This window comes from Eretmochelys imbricata, chromosome 9, assembly GCF_965152235.1.
Source record: "Eretmochelys imbricata isolate rEreImb1 chromosome 9, rEreImb1.hap1, whole genome shotgun sequence".
NCBI classification, from domain to species: Eukaryota; Metazoa; Chordata; order Testudines; family Cheloniidae; genus Eretmochelys; species Eretmochelys imbricata.
In genome coordinates, this window is record NC_135580.1 from 85,023,824 (window position 1) to 85,039,370 (window position 15,547).

The window sequence follows — 15,547 nt, forward strand, 5'->3', positions numbered from 1 at the left end:
TTTAGAGTTACCTAATGTTCTCCTTCCCTGTACAGCTTTCTGATAGACATGGCTAGCAAGCTCCTTTAACCGCTTTCTAAACGTGGTCCTTCATCAACTCTACCTTTAAGCACTTGGCCAGTCTGTATTTAAACCTATATTTAATAGTCAGTCTCAACAATTTTGACACAAACTCGTCTCCATACATATGGAACTCTGATAATATACATTACTTGCAAACAACAAAGGGCTAAACTACCCTTAAGTTACTACTCCAGCACTCTTAACTGGTGATTCATTGACAGCCCTGAAGACTAGCATCCTCTGTTCACCACAGAACAGTAAAAGCACGGACCATGAATGTTCAAGAGTCCTCATGCCTCAACCCTCAGCTGGAGGACTATCTCCAGGGCTCAAAGGTAGCTCTTAATAGTTTTGCCTTCACTGGTCATTCAGGCCATCTGCCAACCAGGGTATCAATTGTGATGGTGATTATTGCCACACTGCCACTGCCCCACTAGGCAGTGAACTAAGATCATGAAGCTAACTAACTCCAGATAGCAAAATACACAAGCAATTCACCTCAGCTCTTACCTGGAGGCCCTGACAAGCCAGGAGGCCCTTGCAAGCCAGGATATCCACGCTCGCCTTTGGGTCCTGGAAATCCTGGAAGTCCTTTATTCCCTTTTGGTCCCACTTCTACACCATTTCCTGTGATCTGTCATATCAACAAGCCAAGAAAAAGTCACAAGAAAGGTGAAGAGAGGTGGGTCGGTGTGTAGCAAAGCCACAAGAGCCAGCTCACGACATTTCAAACCAATGGCACGATCCTTCTAATGCAACTGGGATCCCAAATAAAAGTCTGCTAAAAAAAGAAAGTCCCCTGTTCCAGCAGAGTGCACTATTATTGTGAGGCCGTACTGCATTCCCACATGGTTAGCTAAAAAATACTAGTGCACACTTCTTGTGGTTTGAGAAGCAAATGGTGTCAGAATGAGAGCAAGAAAGGTTTCTACAGCCAAGCCTGACGGCACACCCCATTCCCAAAAACAGTGCGAGAAGAAAACCTACAATACACCCACCCAAACTACAGAATCTTCACCCCAGGTATTTTAAAATCTTTTGTTTTCATCTGACAATTTATTCAACTGAAGTTTCAACTATGGTGCAAATCCATAGCAATGCCACATATGTCAATGGAGATACTCTGGATTTGCATCACTGTAATAAGGCAGAATTTGACCCTATTCTTTGTTTCCGGGGGACTGCTTGTGGAATAAGATATTACTCTCTGAAGTGAAGTTGAATCCAACCCTATGTGAGAACTCCTGTGACATCATTAGAATTTCTCAGTTGCAGACACTCCATGACCTACAGGATTACATTAATATGGATTATTATATGAATAATAGCGTGGGGATATTTATATTTTCATGGTGCTGCTCACTGTGGGGATGATTAGAGCAGGTTGGAAAAAAATTCAGATTTCATTGAAAAAATCCACTTTCCATCGGAAAAACATTTTGACTGAAAATTTGTTACCAGCTCTACTGATTATGATCTTAATTTGTGATGTTTTTATTCCATTGCCTTCAGTGGATTTGCCTCTGATTTACACTGGTGTGAGTGAGATATGAATCTGGCCTTGTGTTTATAACTGAAAGACCTTGGAACGCAAGATCACACATTCTAAAGGAAGGGAGCAGTGGGTTGTGGTGACTAACACTTGGTGCTACCTGCTGGATCTCTTAGGCACTAGCATAAACTGGAAACACTAATGTCTGGAAGAAATGAGGAGACAAAATGGTGCACTGCCAACCAAACAGAAGAAAAGGAGAAGAAAGCAAAAGCAACTTACCACTCCAGGAGGACCAGGCAGACCACGTTCACCTTTCAGACCCTGCCAATGATATATTTACAGATTATTGAATGACATATTTGTGAACACGAGAGCTAAAAAATTAGTTTTCAAAAAAGTGTCTTATGTTCTTATGTGTCAGGAAACAAGAGATTGCAAAGATTCTGTTGCAGGTTAACAGATAAGGCAAGGCAATGCAATTTCTATACAGTAGGAGCTGGGCATTGGTATGTAAGCTTCAGTGACAGGCAGGCTTTTACTCTATTCTTGCAGTAAAGACAAATAACCCACACTCACCTTTTCACCATCTCTTCCCGGAACACCATTTAAACCAGGCTCACCAGGTAAACCCTTCAAGGAAAGGAAAAGAAACATCCTCAAAATATTCGCTGCAAATATCCCAAGAGCATTACAAAGAATCTGCTTAGGTGAGAAACGTATAAGATACTCACATCCCTACCAGGCTGACCAGAATCTCCATCTTTGCCAGGTTTCCCCTTCAAAACACAAATGTTCATTGAAAAATAAAAAGTTTTAGTGGCAAAGAGCCATTGCCAGGAACTGCATGATTTGTTTCCCTTTGTAGTAGATAAATGAAGCAAAGACTCTCTAGAATGCAACCCCTATGATAAATCTCACAATTAAGAGAGGTGTAATAAGCCGGCATTAATTAAATTGAGGATTAACATAGAAAACCAGGGTAACAAAAGCTTGATCAACAGAAATCCTACGTATTATCAGAATGCAGCATAAAATGACCTCAAATTTAACAAGTGCTGATTCCCCCACACTGAAAGTTTTCCTGGATATAGATTTAGGGCTTAAATTGTGATTCTAGTCTGAAAAGTGAGTTTTTAAAAATGCACCTTCATACTCAAATGACAGTGAATACACATAAGCAGCAGATACCTGATTATTGTCAGGACAAAAGAGTTTGCACCATTTTTACTGTTACCACTGCAACACCACCACATACTGGAGACAGTGCGCTGGATTCTACTGCAGCTCAGTCATCAACAGCACTGTTGACTAGGTTTAGACACAGAGCCAAAATTTGCCCTTAGTCACACCCAAACAACCCCACAGTAGACAACAAGGGCCACACAAGTGTAACTAGGACAAAGGTTGGTTTGCAGAATTTTTATTACTAGTGATGATGCTCAATCTGGAAAAAAACAGTGCTTTGAAATTCCAGGCTGACTTTCAGAGGCTGGCAATTACAAAATCATCTCCGTACTTGTAAAAGAGCCCACTTGATACAGAAATTGAGACACGTGAAATAAAAATGGAACCCCACATGCTACTGTAGAGTCACACCTCACAGCAGAACTGCATTTCGAGCCCCCAGTAAACATAAATGTCCCAAATCAGAGGGGGAAAATATACTGTGGGTAAAAGTTAGGGTGGAAGAAAGAAAACAAGCATTTGTACCCTTTCTGATCTATGCAGATTTGTGTCCCCTCTCCCAGCAATTAATATCTCACAGTGAAGCAACTTGGGAAAGCATGCAAAATATAATGGGAGTTTTGGCCTTATATTCTTCCCTCTCTATCCTACGTCCAAAAAACAAATGAAAACAAAGCCCCTCCTGAGTGAAACGTAGGACTCTAGAATGCTGAATTCATAAATGGAATTTTTGCACAGTCTTTTTTTAAACCAGGGGCTGGGAAATGCGGAAACCTATCATAAAAGCATTTTATCTCACCTGGTTAACCTCTGTGAAACCTATGGGTCTGATATTCGGAAGGGCCCACTGCCCTCAGTTGAAGTTGTGGGCACAGGAATTATACAAGGAAACTAACTTCCAACAGAGAATTTATGAACTGATGGCAGCTTGTCTTTACTTCATCTCCTCAGTCCACCTACTGGACCCCTGCTGATCTTACTTCACCACACTGACCTGTGATACCCAATGCAATCCCGACTCAAGAAAGGTGAATAGTTGGCTCTGAATCTATGACTGAAGTGACCTATTGCCATCCCTGCAAGGTATGCCGTTACCCTGTGTTTCCCCTCACCAGACTGCATATACACAGCAACAACTCCTCCAGAGACAGCAGATAGGAGTTAACTTTTAATATAGTTTTCAAAGGCTACTGTTCTACTTGCTCACCTCAGAGATCACTCCATTTAGAATGGGTTTTCAGGCACCAGCTTACAAATGTGTCAATAGCATGACTTACTGGGATTCTGTTAGGGTAACTGAATGGAGACCCTCTCTGAAAGGAAACTGTCACTCAAGCTGTGCAGCCTCAATAGCTTTAAAGAAAATTTCCATACATAACTGTAAAGCGTTTATGTCCAATGCTTATGACAGAGATTCTACCCCTTTTGTTCCTGCCTCAAGATTAAGATCTACATTCAGGGTAATTCCACTAGGGTGCATTGAAAAGGTGCTTTTACACTCAGCTAGAATCACGCCAGTGAATCACTAGTGTCATCTGCAATATCTTGTAGATCATTGGAGGAAATAAAATCTCTTACCAAGAGAGTCTGATGGCCTGAATTCAATATCTGCTTAATTCTCAAAGCTAAAAGCATTTGGAAAAATAAATCTTTGGTTCAAGGAAGTTACTTACTCTTTTGCCTGGCTCTCCTTGCTCACCTTTTTCACCTTTCACGCCACCTGAAGGACCCTGAACACACAAACATCGTCTTACACTCAGCCCATGGGGACAGAGCAGAACGAATTTACAATTCTCTTACATTATTCTAAGAAAAAAATGCCACCGTGGGAATTACTCACAGGAGGACCTTGTGGCCCAGGGGGTCCTGGTGGACCTCGTTCTCCTGGAATACCCTGTCAGGCATGGGGAAAAGAGAGAGAAGGGGGTTAAAGCCCTCACCTCCCAACATTGGGTCAACTGTTTTAAACAGGATTTTGCTGTCATTTAAACTTCTTCATGTGCCACGAGTGCTAGTGGTTTTTATCAAGTGTCTTTGATCCATGTGTATCCCAAAGTACTGGTACACATTTTGTTAACTGATCACTCTATTTATTTCATTGAATCATTGAGATACAATTGCCTCTTGCATATAGCACAGTGGCTGGCTAGCTGCCCACAGCTTGCTGCACAACAGTTTAGGGCAGGAAATAAAAATAAGCTAGCCAGCTGAAATTACAGGAGGCTAGTCAAGGGGCAGAGAGTAATTACTGAAGATGCAAGGACACCATTAATACCTCTGCTCTTGGGAATAATGCCATTGGATTTTTAGTGAAAGGTAGGACCTCTGTTTTCTATAGCTGCAGTTCCGGTAGCATACGCTGAATAACTAGTTCATTACTGACTTAGAGGGGAGAGCATCAGCTACTGAATCCCTCAAAGCACTTCATCAGGATTTGCTTTTTTTCTTGCAGGACTTCCATCCACATACAGGCCCAGCCTGACCTTGCTTAGCTTGTGCAATTAGCTGAGATCACAACTTCAGGTGCGATGGCCCCAGGCTTACAAATGTGTTAAATTTGGGATGGCTCCTTTACAGAATGAATAAAAACTGAGTTGTGATGGTGATCAGTCTACAAAAGTTCACTTCCAAGTACATTACTTTCATCAAAAGTCTAAATATTTACCTTAAAATTATTGCTAGTGTAAGGCCAAATGCAATTTGCTGGGAGATTGTGTTTGTAGGTCTTGGTGCTTTCTAAGGAATGTACAGTAATACTGTCTTGTTTTGTATATTTATACAGCTGCCTTTTGGCATTATTAGACCGTCAGAGATGTCAGATGCAATAGTGTGTAAGCTGAAAATAAACCCCAAAGGAGAAATCCAGACATGCCAAACCCGCGAAAAAAATGCAGATATTAGGTTTGTTTTTGGCTTAATTGGCTCGTAAGTTACTTGTTGGCTAGTTTTTGGCTTGTTTGGCTTGTAGCTTATTGCTGCTTTTTTTTGATCGGCTCCCAGCAAGCAGGGACAAGGGGGGGCAAGCAGGGGAAAGGGAGGGAGAGAGTCAGGGATGCACAGTGGTCCCAGACTGCACGCCAGGAGGAATCTAGTCACATAGAGTGTTGGGGTTCTTAGGGATTGGCTTGTTTTGGCCTCGTTTTGAAATGGGATTAGCTTGATTTTTGGCTTATTGTGAAAGTCGGGGTGCTTATTTACTGTGTGAAAGTTGGCAACTGTGGTGAAATCCTGAAGTCAATGCAAGTATTGCCATTGATCTTAATGGGGCCAGAATTTCCCCACAAATTTAGAATTAAAGGGATGGCCAGTTCTCTGCTTCTTCATCTACTACCCTGGGCCCAGTGAATCAGAGAACACCAGAGACTCCCACCTTTCCAGGATGACTCCATAGGGTGGTTGTGTATTAGTGGATCTGATGCTTCAATAGGGCCAAAGGTTCTTATGAAGGGAAGGACAAATTGCTTTGGTCAAAGTGAAAGGAGGAGAGGTCTGGCACTCCTTCCCACATCCCACTTAAGGGCAGACCACCAATGCTTTCTTCATGCTGAAATGTTTGCCAACAAGAACAGGATGAAAAGGTAGAAAGAATGAAGCAAGGTTTTAATCCTAAAACAGCGGCAAAAAACCAGATACCCGGGTGCAGTGTAAGCAGAATAGAAGAAGGACCACTCCTACCTCAAAATATACACCTCATCCCTTGCCTAAGGTCAGGCTGGTGTTTGGCATTACCACAGAACTTCAAAGAAAAAAACCCCAAAGCACTCATGCCCCTGCTTGTACTGCCTGACTCATCTGGGATAGCCCCTATAATAGAAGTGGGATTGTGAAAAGTTGTTGGATCAACAGGACAGGACAAATTTAGTATCTTCAGAACTGGCATCTCTCCCAATGACTCTTCAGCAGTTAAGGGTGGGGAAGTTTCTGTACAAGTTAAAGCAACAGTTGGGAAAACGGAACTTAAAAATCAGTAGCAATATTGCCAGCAAGGCTACAGATTCACTGGGGTAGCCAGATGTGCATATTTAGGATGTGGATTTAGGTGCTTAGAGAATGGAAAATGACTTTATTTAGACCAAAAGAAAGAAGGGACTCAAGATGTCTTGTATGACAAGGAGGTTAAGTCAGCTGCATTTTAGTTTTTACAGGACCCCTCATTATAATATGATAGATGCAGCTCAGATTTTCATAGATGTCTAATGAATGGGATTTGGGGAACTGAATCCCGAGAGAGCTTGGAAAATCTCAGCCTGGACGTTTAGAGTTGACTAGCCATTCAAATCTTGCTGTGGAAGGTTAATTACTTTTATTGTTTCCATAGGATTTCATTTTGGAGACTGTTTCTTGTGTAGTTTAATTTTTTAAATAATGGGAACATGTGGAGATGGCTCAGACATTGTGCAAAATGAAATAACTGAACCAATATGATTGACCCACCCTCTGATATAGGAGAAATGGATAGGTCTGGCTGAGGCAAATGACAATTCAGTGCTTTAGAAAAAGCAGCAGGACCCCCAACAAGCTGTACTTTGGGGGATGTCATTCTGAGTAGTACAGCCTCCAATGAATGAGCTGCTCTAAGTAGCTGGACAGGTGCTTACCACAGATGGACACGGTTTCCTCCATTCCCACTCACCTGATCTCCTTTCTGAAACTCTATGTCAGTTGGTCTCTTCTGTTCCCCAATTTGTCCTGGTGGCCCTGGAGGTCCCTGAAGGCCTTGGTCACCCTAACACCCAAAAAGATGGCAAAATATATAAACGTTCCCAGGCTATTACAGACATGGACAACATGAGCCATGCCAGTATGCAGTAAAAAAAGCTTGAATTGTTCTGAAAGCAATACAGTAAAAATCCTCTACTCACTTTTTCACCCTTGGGTCCTTGGAAGTTCAAACCCATATTACCCTGCAAAGAGTTAAAATAATCAACGCTTAGAACAGAGTTGAACACAACTAAAGGGAAAAATAAGAAAAGAAGGCGGCGGTGGGACGGGTATACCTTAGGCCCTGGAAGCCCTGTTGGACCAGGAGGTCCCTGTAAAACAAAACAAAACCAATCTGTTATAACACTTTCTGCTCAGGGGATTGCAAAGCACTTTGGAAACAATGATGATGAGTTACGTTAATAAATAATACCACTGCTAATAATTCTGAAAGAGCCGACCTGTATCTTGTCCTAATTATTTACATCATACCAATATTGACTGGGCATTTGTGTCTCCCACTGAGAGTTGGTCCTCATCCCCAGAAGTTTTACTCAATGCATTAGTATATACAATTGCTTCCTTATTTAATATGCCCAGTTGCAGGTTCAAGTGGAATCCCAAATCCAACACTGATCTATGTGCAAATCCCACCTTGCCCCTGCCCCCAGAGGCTCATAGTGCCCAGAAGGGATAGAAGCAATACCATTCCACTGCACAGGTAGGAGGATAGGGGGAGACGGCACAGGAGCTCCCTCTGCTGTGGTGCACAAGGGGCTTTGGGGGCAGACTGAAAATATGGCTGGTGGATCTGGGATGCATTTAAGCCACCACAAATGGTCATCTAGTGGGCGCAGCAGCTGCAGGGGCACTGAAACAAGCTGGGGTGCTGAAAGCCATTGAACAAAACTGTAAACCCTGTATAGGATGGAAGCTGTGCATGCAGTTACTTTTATTACTTCAAGCCAGAGGGTGCTTAGTGAGCAGCTGTGGGGATTGCTACGGTCCTGAAGCAGCAGTAGCTACTGCTCAGCAGCTCTGCCTCCAGCTGGAGGCCTGGGCAAGGAGAATTCTCTCCCCCTGTTGCTGAGAAGCTAAATTTGCTTCTAAGAATAGAAAAGAATTAATTCTATGTGACAAGCTAAGGAATCTTACCGTTAAACCTGGTGGCCCAGGGGGACCAATAGGACCTTGTACGCCCAAGGGACCAGGTGGACCCTGTTGGGAAAGGGAAGGAAGGAGTCAGAGATGCCCCTTTCAATGAAAAGCTCCAGCTGGCATCAGTTTGGGAGGGCCTTGGCCATGCAGACAAGAATTAGCACCTCATAAATGTCAACTCCAAGGACCCAACCATGACCCTGTCCATGTACAGCCCACATCTAAGGGAAAGGCCTCAAGACCACCAATACCATGGGGAACTTACAGCCACTTAACACCAGGGAGTGCCTTGCTGTCAACTTTCAAGGTGCCTCTTTGGATTGCACAAGATTTTTTTTTTAAAACCACTTTTACTCCCTTCCTACATGAAGCAAAAATAACAGGGCACTCTGCATTTCTATGGTCTCTTCCAGCCAAGAGTAGACAGTAGCAAGGCACAGAGCAGAACAACAGAGATGCCAACAGGCCCCGTCTGATCAGACTAGTCCTGTGGTTTGCCTCTCTGCAGTGCACTGCGAAACTGTATCCTTGCTCATGTCCTGTGCAGGCTCATGGGCTCCTCATTCTCTGCTCCCCACACCTCTCCAATAAAATTACTAATGGCTCAACAGGGGAGCGGACTATCTGGTGTCACTAGCCGTTTTCACAGGAAGGTGTGGGAAGCAAAGACCCACTGATGGGCTGGAGCCACTGGACTGCTGAGGAGATGCAGCCTAAGGAGAACAGCTGAGGCTCTGCTCTCATTTCCCCTTATCCACAGCCCAGCAGAGCAGATGCTAGTTTTACTAAGGGAGAGGAATAGTATAGAACTCAGGAACTAGCCCAGACTCAGAGTGTGTCTCAGAGGGGTAGGGAAATACACAAGCGCACTGTGGCAGCCAGCATGTAGCTCTTAGCACTGCTATACTCTGAAGACAGCAGCCCCAGGCCCTCATTGGCCCCCTGCTGGCTGCTTCACTCATGTGCAACCCCACTTCCCAAAAACTATACAGTACATTAAATGTTGGACCTGTTCTTTTTATAGAAACACATGTGCTTTATAGCACTGAATATTGTTCTAGCCATTAATTATGCTGTCAGACTGAATTAATATTCAGTTCAGTGTAGTTTGTCCCCTACCAAAAAGCATACAATCAACAAATACTTTAGGCAACTTACTGGTAACCCTGGAAGTCCTGGAAATCCTGGGTCACCTTTCTGGCCTGACAGTGATGACAGAATTATTTCACCCGGATCGCCCTAAAAGAACAACAATTGATTTAAAAAAATCAATACCACACTGCATTCTTCCACTTCAAGCTAGCTTCAACAGACAGCGAGAAGTCATATTAATGCCCAGAGATATGTAGAACTACTATTTCTATAACACAGGTACTTCATTCTCCAATAAACAACCCTTTTAAAAAAATGTTCCCTATTTACTTACAGAATTAATTTTTGCGGTGCTTAGAACCTTTTACCAGCCATCCAAGTACACCATATTTTTATCTGCATGCTGGATAAAAGCACCCAACTTGAATTTCAAAAGGTTAGGGGATTAAAATAAACATGAAAGAAAAGTAAAAAATATTTTATCTCCATTGGAAAGCAACAAACAGGTTGCCAGAAAATTGGTTTACACAGCTATCTCCCATATCCCAGAGGATGGGCCCCATTACATTAGGGTCTGCAATTACCTTAGGCCATACAGCATAACTCAACTTTAAGCAACGCTTCTTATGTGGCTTTGTTATAAGTTTATTTACAGATATGTGACTTTTTTCTTTTTTTTTTTTTTTTTTGAAGTTGGTTGGGAAGTGGGAGTGGGGCTGGGGAAAAAAAATGCGGCAGTGTTAAAGTCATCATTCCATGACCCCACAGTGCCAAGCTGTCCTTTCAGCAGCAGTTTGAGAGAACTTTTCCATCGTCCAAATTTAGTATTTAATAGAAGAAAGTATATTTAAATTGGCTCTCGGTCCATATGCTCAAGTAGCTCAAAAAAACAAAAATAAAGGCTTAAAAAATAATAAAATGTGACTATATTTAAACTAGGAGGAAAAAGGTGCCTCTCTTACCCATCATGTAGATGTTTCCTAAGAGAATATACTCTCTGCATTACCCCTCTTCCCATGATAATTTAAGTGATGTGTAATATTTTCTAACAGTAATTAGCCACTGCAGGGTGCACAAGCAAGCTACTTGTACACTTCTTGGTGGTTCTAGGCCTTCTATTAGCCTAATGCCTCACAACACACCTGGGGCATTCACTAATAGCCTGCTTGTGCACACACCATTGTGTCTTAAATTACAATGGAAGGAAATTGTCCTTTAAAATAAGGATCTATGCCTGTGAGGAGAATCAGATACCAAAGCTGGTGTGTCAGTGGTTTTCCAGTCTTGGGGAGAAGGGTGTGTGTGTGTGTGTGTGTGTGTGTGTGTGGATTATTATTATTATTTTGTGGATTTATCACCTGTCCTGGAACCCATTCTAGTCACCTGTGATGATCGCCATTTCCATGGTTCTTTGGGGAATGGGTAGGACCAAGGGACTCTGAAGCTACTTCATTTTTACCACCTGCAAGCTCAGTGTGCTCCTTGCCATATGTGAGGCCCGTAACAATGTGATCAAAATAGTTGGCAGGATAGAAACAACTGTCAAGGTCATGCTAGTGATTTCTCTACAAATATTCTGTATTGTAGGATTTTCTATATTTTAATCTATTTAGAGCGTATGCATATACACCAAGGCGTATGCATATACACCAAGATACACAGTTTAAAACACATTTCCATACTGTTAAATAGTTCCTATAGAAGAGCAGAGATAATTCTAACTAAGAACTAAATCATCTACTTTTTTCTGTGAAGTAGCAATTTACATTCCAGCATATAGGAAGGTCCCTGTGTATTCCATGATCCCATGACTGTAGAATTTCATCCCAACTTCTTGCTAGCCCTCATGGTTGAGAAGAAAACCATTAAGCAAACAAATTGGCATGCTGTTGTTTTCCTGAGTCTGCAGAACACTGCTGAGAGGTGTAAACTGCTCCATTCATCTTTATGGGGTATAACTAAAACCTACAGATGACAATTCAAACGCACGCATTTCACTGCTGATCATTTTAACAGAAATATCCTACTAACGTACTTCTCTCAAAATCCTAAACTGTATCCCATGCCTTTTCAGATACAAATGCCCCCTCTCGCCCTATTAAGTTGCCAAAATGTATTTGAATTTAATATTTGAACACCACACATGGTGGCTGTTGTATATATTGTACTATTCATTCACACATTGAATTCAGTAAAGGCCTGCATTTGTTTTTTTTTTAAATTGAGTACAAATGCTGCAGAGTTGCCAATTGGTCACATTAAGGAATGGCACAGAAACCAGGGGCCTGGTGCAGAATTTAGGAGCAGCTTGCTGTGGAATATGCAGGACCTTGATTATAGGCAAACAGGTTACTTTTGTCAGATGCACACTAAACATCCATGCTCGCTTAACAGTTAGTTGCAAAAGCCCAGAATACTTACCTTCATACCTGGTAGGCCAGGAGGTCCCTTTGTTAAAAGAAATAAAAATAAGGAAGGGTGAGAAAATATCATACAATCAGCAACAAAAAAGAAGGTATGAATGTATTATTGACATATCATTCACAAAACACTGAATAGACTTCACTGAGAGGGGCAAGGTGACAAAGGGGAGAAAGACACAAAGGATACAAAACAAGGAGACCCTAACATTTCAAGCCTTTGCTGCTTCACTGCTATTCAAGATGAAAGTTCTTCAGCAGCATTTTGAGCAAATATTGAACACTTGCTAAATTGTTTTGTTTTTCATATGCCTCCTCTTATTCTGTATATTACATGCTCATGGTTTCTCTTCTACCAATTCTTACTCCTGCAGGAATCACTTCACTGTGCATTCTTGCATTTTACAGAGAAAAATCTGCACTGTATTTTTTTCTGATCCACAAATAGACAGCATCACTCCCAGATGTGCCTGGGGACATCACTTAAGATCGCTCTTCTCCCACCTCCACACATTTGTTTTCTCTGCAAGTGGCACAGCATCTCAGCAGTGAGAGAATGTAATATTCAAGAAAAGAAGAAATCAAATTCCCTGTTAGCTTTACAGATAGCTTACACCAGAAAAGCTGGATGTCTTGAAGCACACCCAAATGATATTCCATTGAATTATTTACTTGTGGAAATTTTAATATAGTTATTTGGGCACTGACTGTTTCACAATTCTAGGCAAGGGGTTTTCTGTGGGTTACAGGAAGTAGATCTGATTATATAAAATCTCTTACTTACAGGAGGACCTTGTAAACCTGGAAAACCTGGACTGCCTGGGAATCCACGTTCCCCCTAAAGAAGGCAGAGAGAAGAGGCTTAGCCAGCAACAAAACAAGTGATGATACTAAAAAAATTAACACTATTGTAAGCTCATGAACCTGGAATGGAGAAAGGGGCATTGCAGCAGGTTATGGGTTAAACAGTTTACAAAACAAAAATCACAGGTATAAAAAACAGAAGAAAAAGCGTCCAATGGGCTCAAATAGTGTCATGTGCATCAGGTCTATTTTTCTGAAAAGATACTATAGCCGGCAATGCTATAGAAAAAGTCAATTGCCTGGAAGCAGGCAGGTATCTCAATTTGAACATGAACCTTCATAGATGTGCCAGAGATAAATTAACTCATTACCTAGACAATTTCACTTTATGATCCATCCTTATCACAGCGATTTTGCAATCAGTGGTTCCAAGATGACTAAGCCAACAATAAATTACTATCTCCAAATAAACAAGAAGAATATTTGGCACTTATCACCTTCAAAGCACTGTAACAAAATCAGGGTATGTCTACACTGCAAAACAAAACAAAACAAAATCTCTGGGGCACTGAGTCTCAGAGCCTGGTTCAACTGATTCAGGCTTGTGCGGCTTGTACGACAGGGCTAACAATAACAGTGTAGATGTTCGCAAAAAGAAAAGGAGTACTTGTGGCACCTTAGAGACTAACCAATTTATCTGAGCATGAGCTTTCGTGAGCTACAGCTCACTTCATCGGATGTTGCTGTTTGAGCTGAAGCCTGGGTTCTGAGATTCTCCCCATTCACTGGGTATCAGAGCCACGGACTTCAAAAGAGCTCCACATGGTGCAAGCGTCCACTTGCATGGATCAGATGGCAGGACTAGGGCCTAATCATGCAACACGCTGGTCGGTTATTATTATCCGCAATTTTACATGTGAAGTAACAGGTAGAGGGGGTCATTTTATTACCCAGTGCTACAAAGCGTCAGAGCCATGACTGGATCTTGGCTATTTCCTAGCTCCTGATCATGTGAACTAGACTGTGATCCTGTCTCTCATTTCAGAAGATGTGAATGGGCATTATATGGACCCACCTGTAGCCCAGTAATAGCTTACACTAACCAGCACAGTCAGCTATTCCCGTTTGCTCTCATCAGTCACAAAGACAAGTTCTATTTCTTTATTATGCTATCATTACGGCATCAAGAATTTCCAAGGTGCCATGTCCCACCTTTGTTCCATTGCATCCGGGGATACCTTGAAGTCCTGGTGGCCCATCCTGCCCTGGTAACCCCTTGAACATGGAAGGAAGGACAGCACAATTAGCTAAGGATGATCTGTGCAAAAAGAAAAAATAAGCGATAATCTTCTCAACTGTAAAGCCAAATCCTACTTACGGGAAGTCCTGGTGTTCCTGGAAATCCTGGCAGACCTGGAGGACCCTGGAGGGGAAATAACCATATTTATTTGTAAGTGTGGTGGTGGGAGGGGGACTATTTGTTTTTTAAAAAGAATTCCCATTATTTATAGCCTATTGATGTTTCTATAAGTAAAGGACTATGGAAACACCAGAACCACTCCTCGGTGAAAAATAGCCACATGCATGTACCGTACTTTACAACATACTGGGGGGGAATTTAAAGTACTGGGTTAATGTTTTATTAAATTTGTTTCAGAAAAAACAAGAGAAAAGACAGCAATTGCGGACACATTAATGGGTATATACACTATACACATTAAGGACTAAGTCCTCAGATGTTGAAAATTGATGTGTCTCCACTGAAGCCAATGAAACTACATGATTTCCACGAGTGGAGGATCTGCCCATAAAGTACAGCAGACAGGAATAAAAGCTGAAGGATTCACAGACAAACCAGGAATCTACTTATGTAGCAGAATAAAGGTCTCTCTCTTTCATTGTAAAGTCAACAGAGGGGCTGGATTTTGACCTATGAAGCTAGTTTGAGTCCTGTATAGCACGATGGACTGAATAAGCCTTTATTGCTAAATTTATTAAAAGTATGACAAGAAATCCCCTTGGGAAGAATACATTTCTCTTTTGATTCAACTCTACATTTTTTACTCATCTAGCTTTCTGTAACCCACATCTCCAGATCAAAGCAATTCATGTATGTTGTGTACTATACCCTGACATGTGGTGTCACTTACTCTGATTCCTTTGGGTCCAGTAGGCCCTGGAAGGCCATCATCACCCTGTAAAGAACATGGAAAAGGTAAAATTGATAATATTATGCATACTAAAGTAAACCAAAAACTTGAATAAAAAGTCAAAATATTTAAGACAAAAGGTGCCTGGTACATCCTGTCAGTATCATGTTGTTAGAAGTTCTATTATTTATTACCATCTGAAAGAAAGAGGTTTTCAAACCTCTTTCTTTAGGATTTACTGTTGAGTTGGGATTGAAAAGCATTTTGTGCACTTAGTAACCAAGGACTTATAGTTAACAGTTTCTGTTCAGATAGTTTTATATCTGCCTGCATATTACTAATTTCCTTCAGCTTGCTATACTTTAGCATATGTGCTATACTGTGCTCCAGTGGGTAAAAGATAATAGTAGATTGCTTGCAAATTTCAGAGTGTTACAGGAATTCAGAGCTATGCAATAGGACAGGGGTGGCCAAGCTGT

General features: G+C 41.7%; 1 protein-coding gene across 1 annotated transcript in view; it reads right to left on the reverse strand.

Annotated features, from left to right (window-relative positions):
* Nucleotides 1-14,165, reverse strand: part of COL4A5 (collagen type IV alpha 5 chain) — a 70,540-nt gene extending 56,375 nt beyond the window's left edge. The window contains exons 1-15 of the mRNA XM_077826630.1: nucleotides 14,131-14,165; nucleotides 12,899-12,952; nucleotides 12,116-12,142; nucleotides 9,761-9,841; nucleotides 8,600-8,662; nucleotides 7,741-7,776; nucleotides 7,606-7,647; nucleotides 7,377-7,469; nucleotides 4,584-4,637; nucleotides 4,417-4,473; nucleotides 2,290-2,334; nucleotides 2,135-2,188; nucleotides 1,841-1,879; nucleotides 1,522-1,540; nucleotides 574-690 (exon numbers count right to left, since the gene is read on the reverse strand). Coding sequence (XP_077682756.1) covers nucleotides 574-690; nucleotides 1,522-1,540; nucleotides 1,841-1,879; nucleotides 2,135-2,188; nucleotides 2,290-2,334; nucleotides 4,417-4,473; nucleotides 4,584-4,637; nucleotides 7,377-7,469; nucleotides 7,606-7,647; nucleotides 7,741-7,776; nucleotides 8,600-8,662; nucleotides 9,761-9,841; nucleotides 12,116-12,121 — 706 coding nt within the window. The 5' untranslated portion in view covers nucleotides 12,122-12,142; nucleotides 12,899-12,952; nucleotides 14,131-14,165. The remainder of the gene's footprint in view (nucleotides 1-573; nucleotides 691-1,521; nucleotides 1,541-1,840; nucleotides 1,880-2,134; nucleotides 2,189-2,289; nucleotides 2,335-4,416; nucleotides 4,474-4,583; nucleotides 4,638-7,376; nucleotides 7,470-7,605; nucleotides 7,648-7,740; nucleotides 7,777-8,599; nucleotides 8,663-9,760; nucleotides 9,842-12,115; nucleotides 12,143-12,898; nucleotides 12,953-14,130) is intronic.
* Between the last annotated feature and the right edge of the window lie 1,382 nt (nucleotides 14,166-15,547).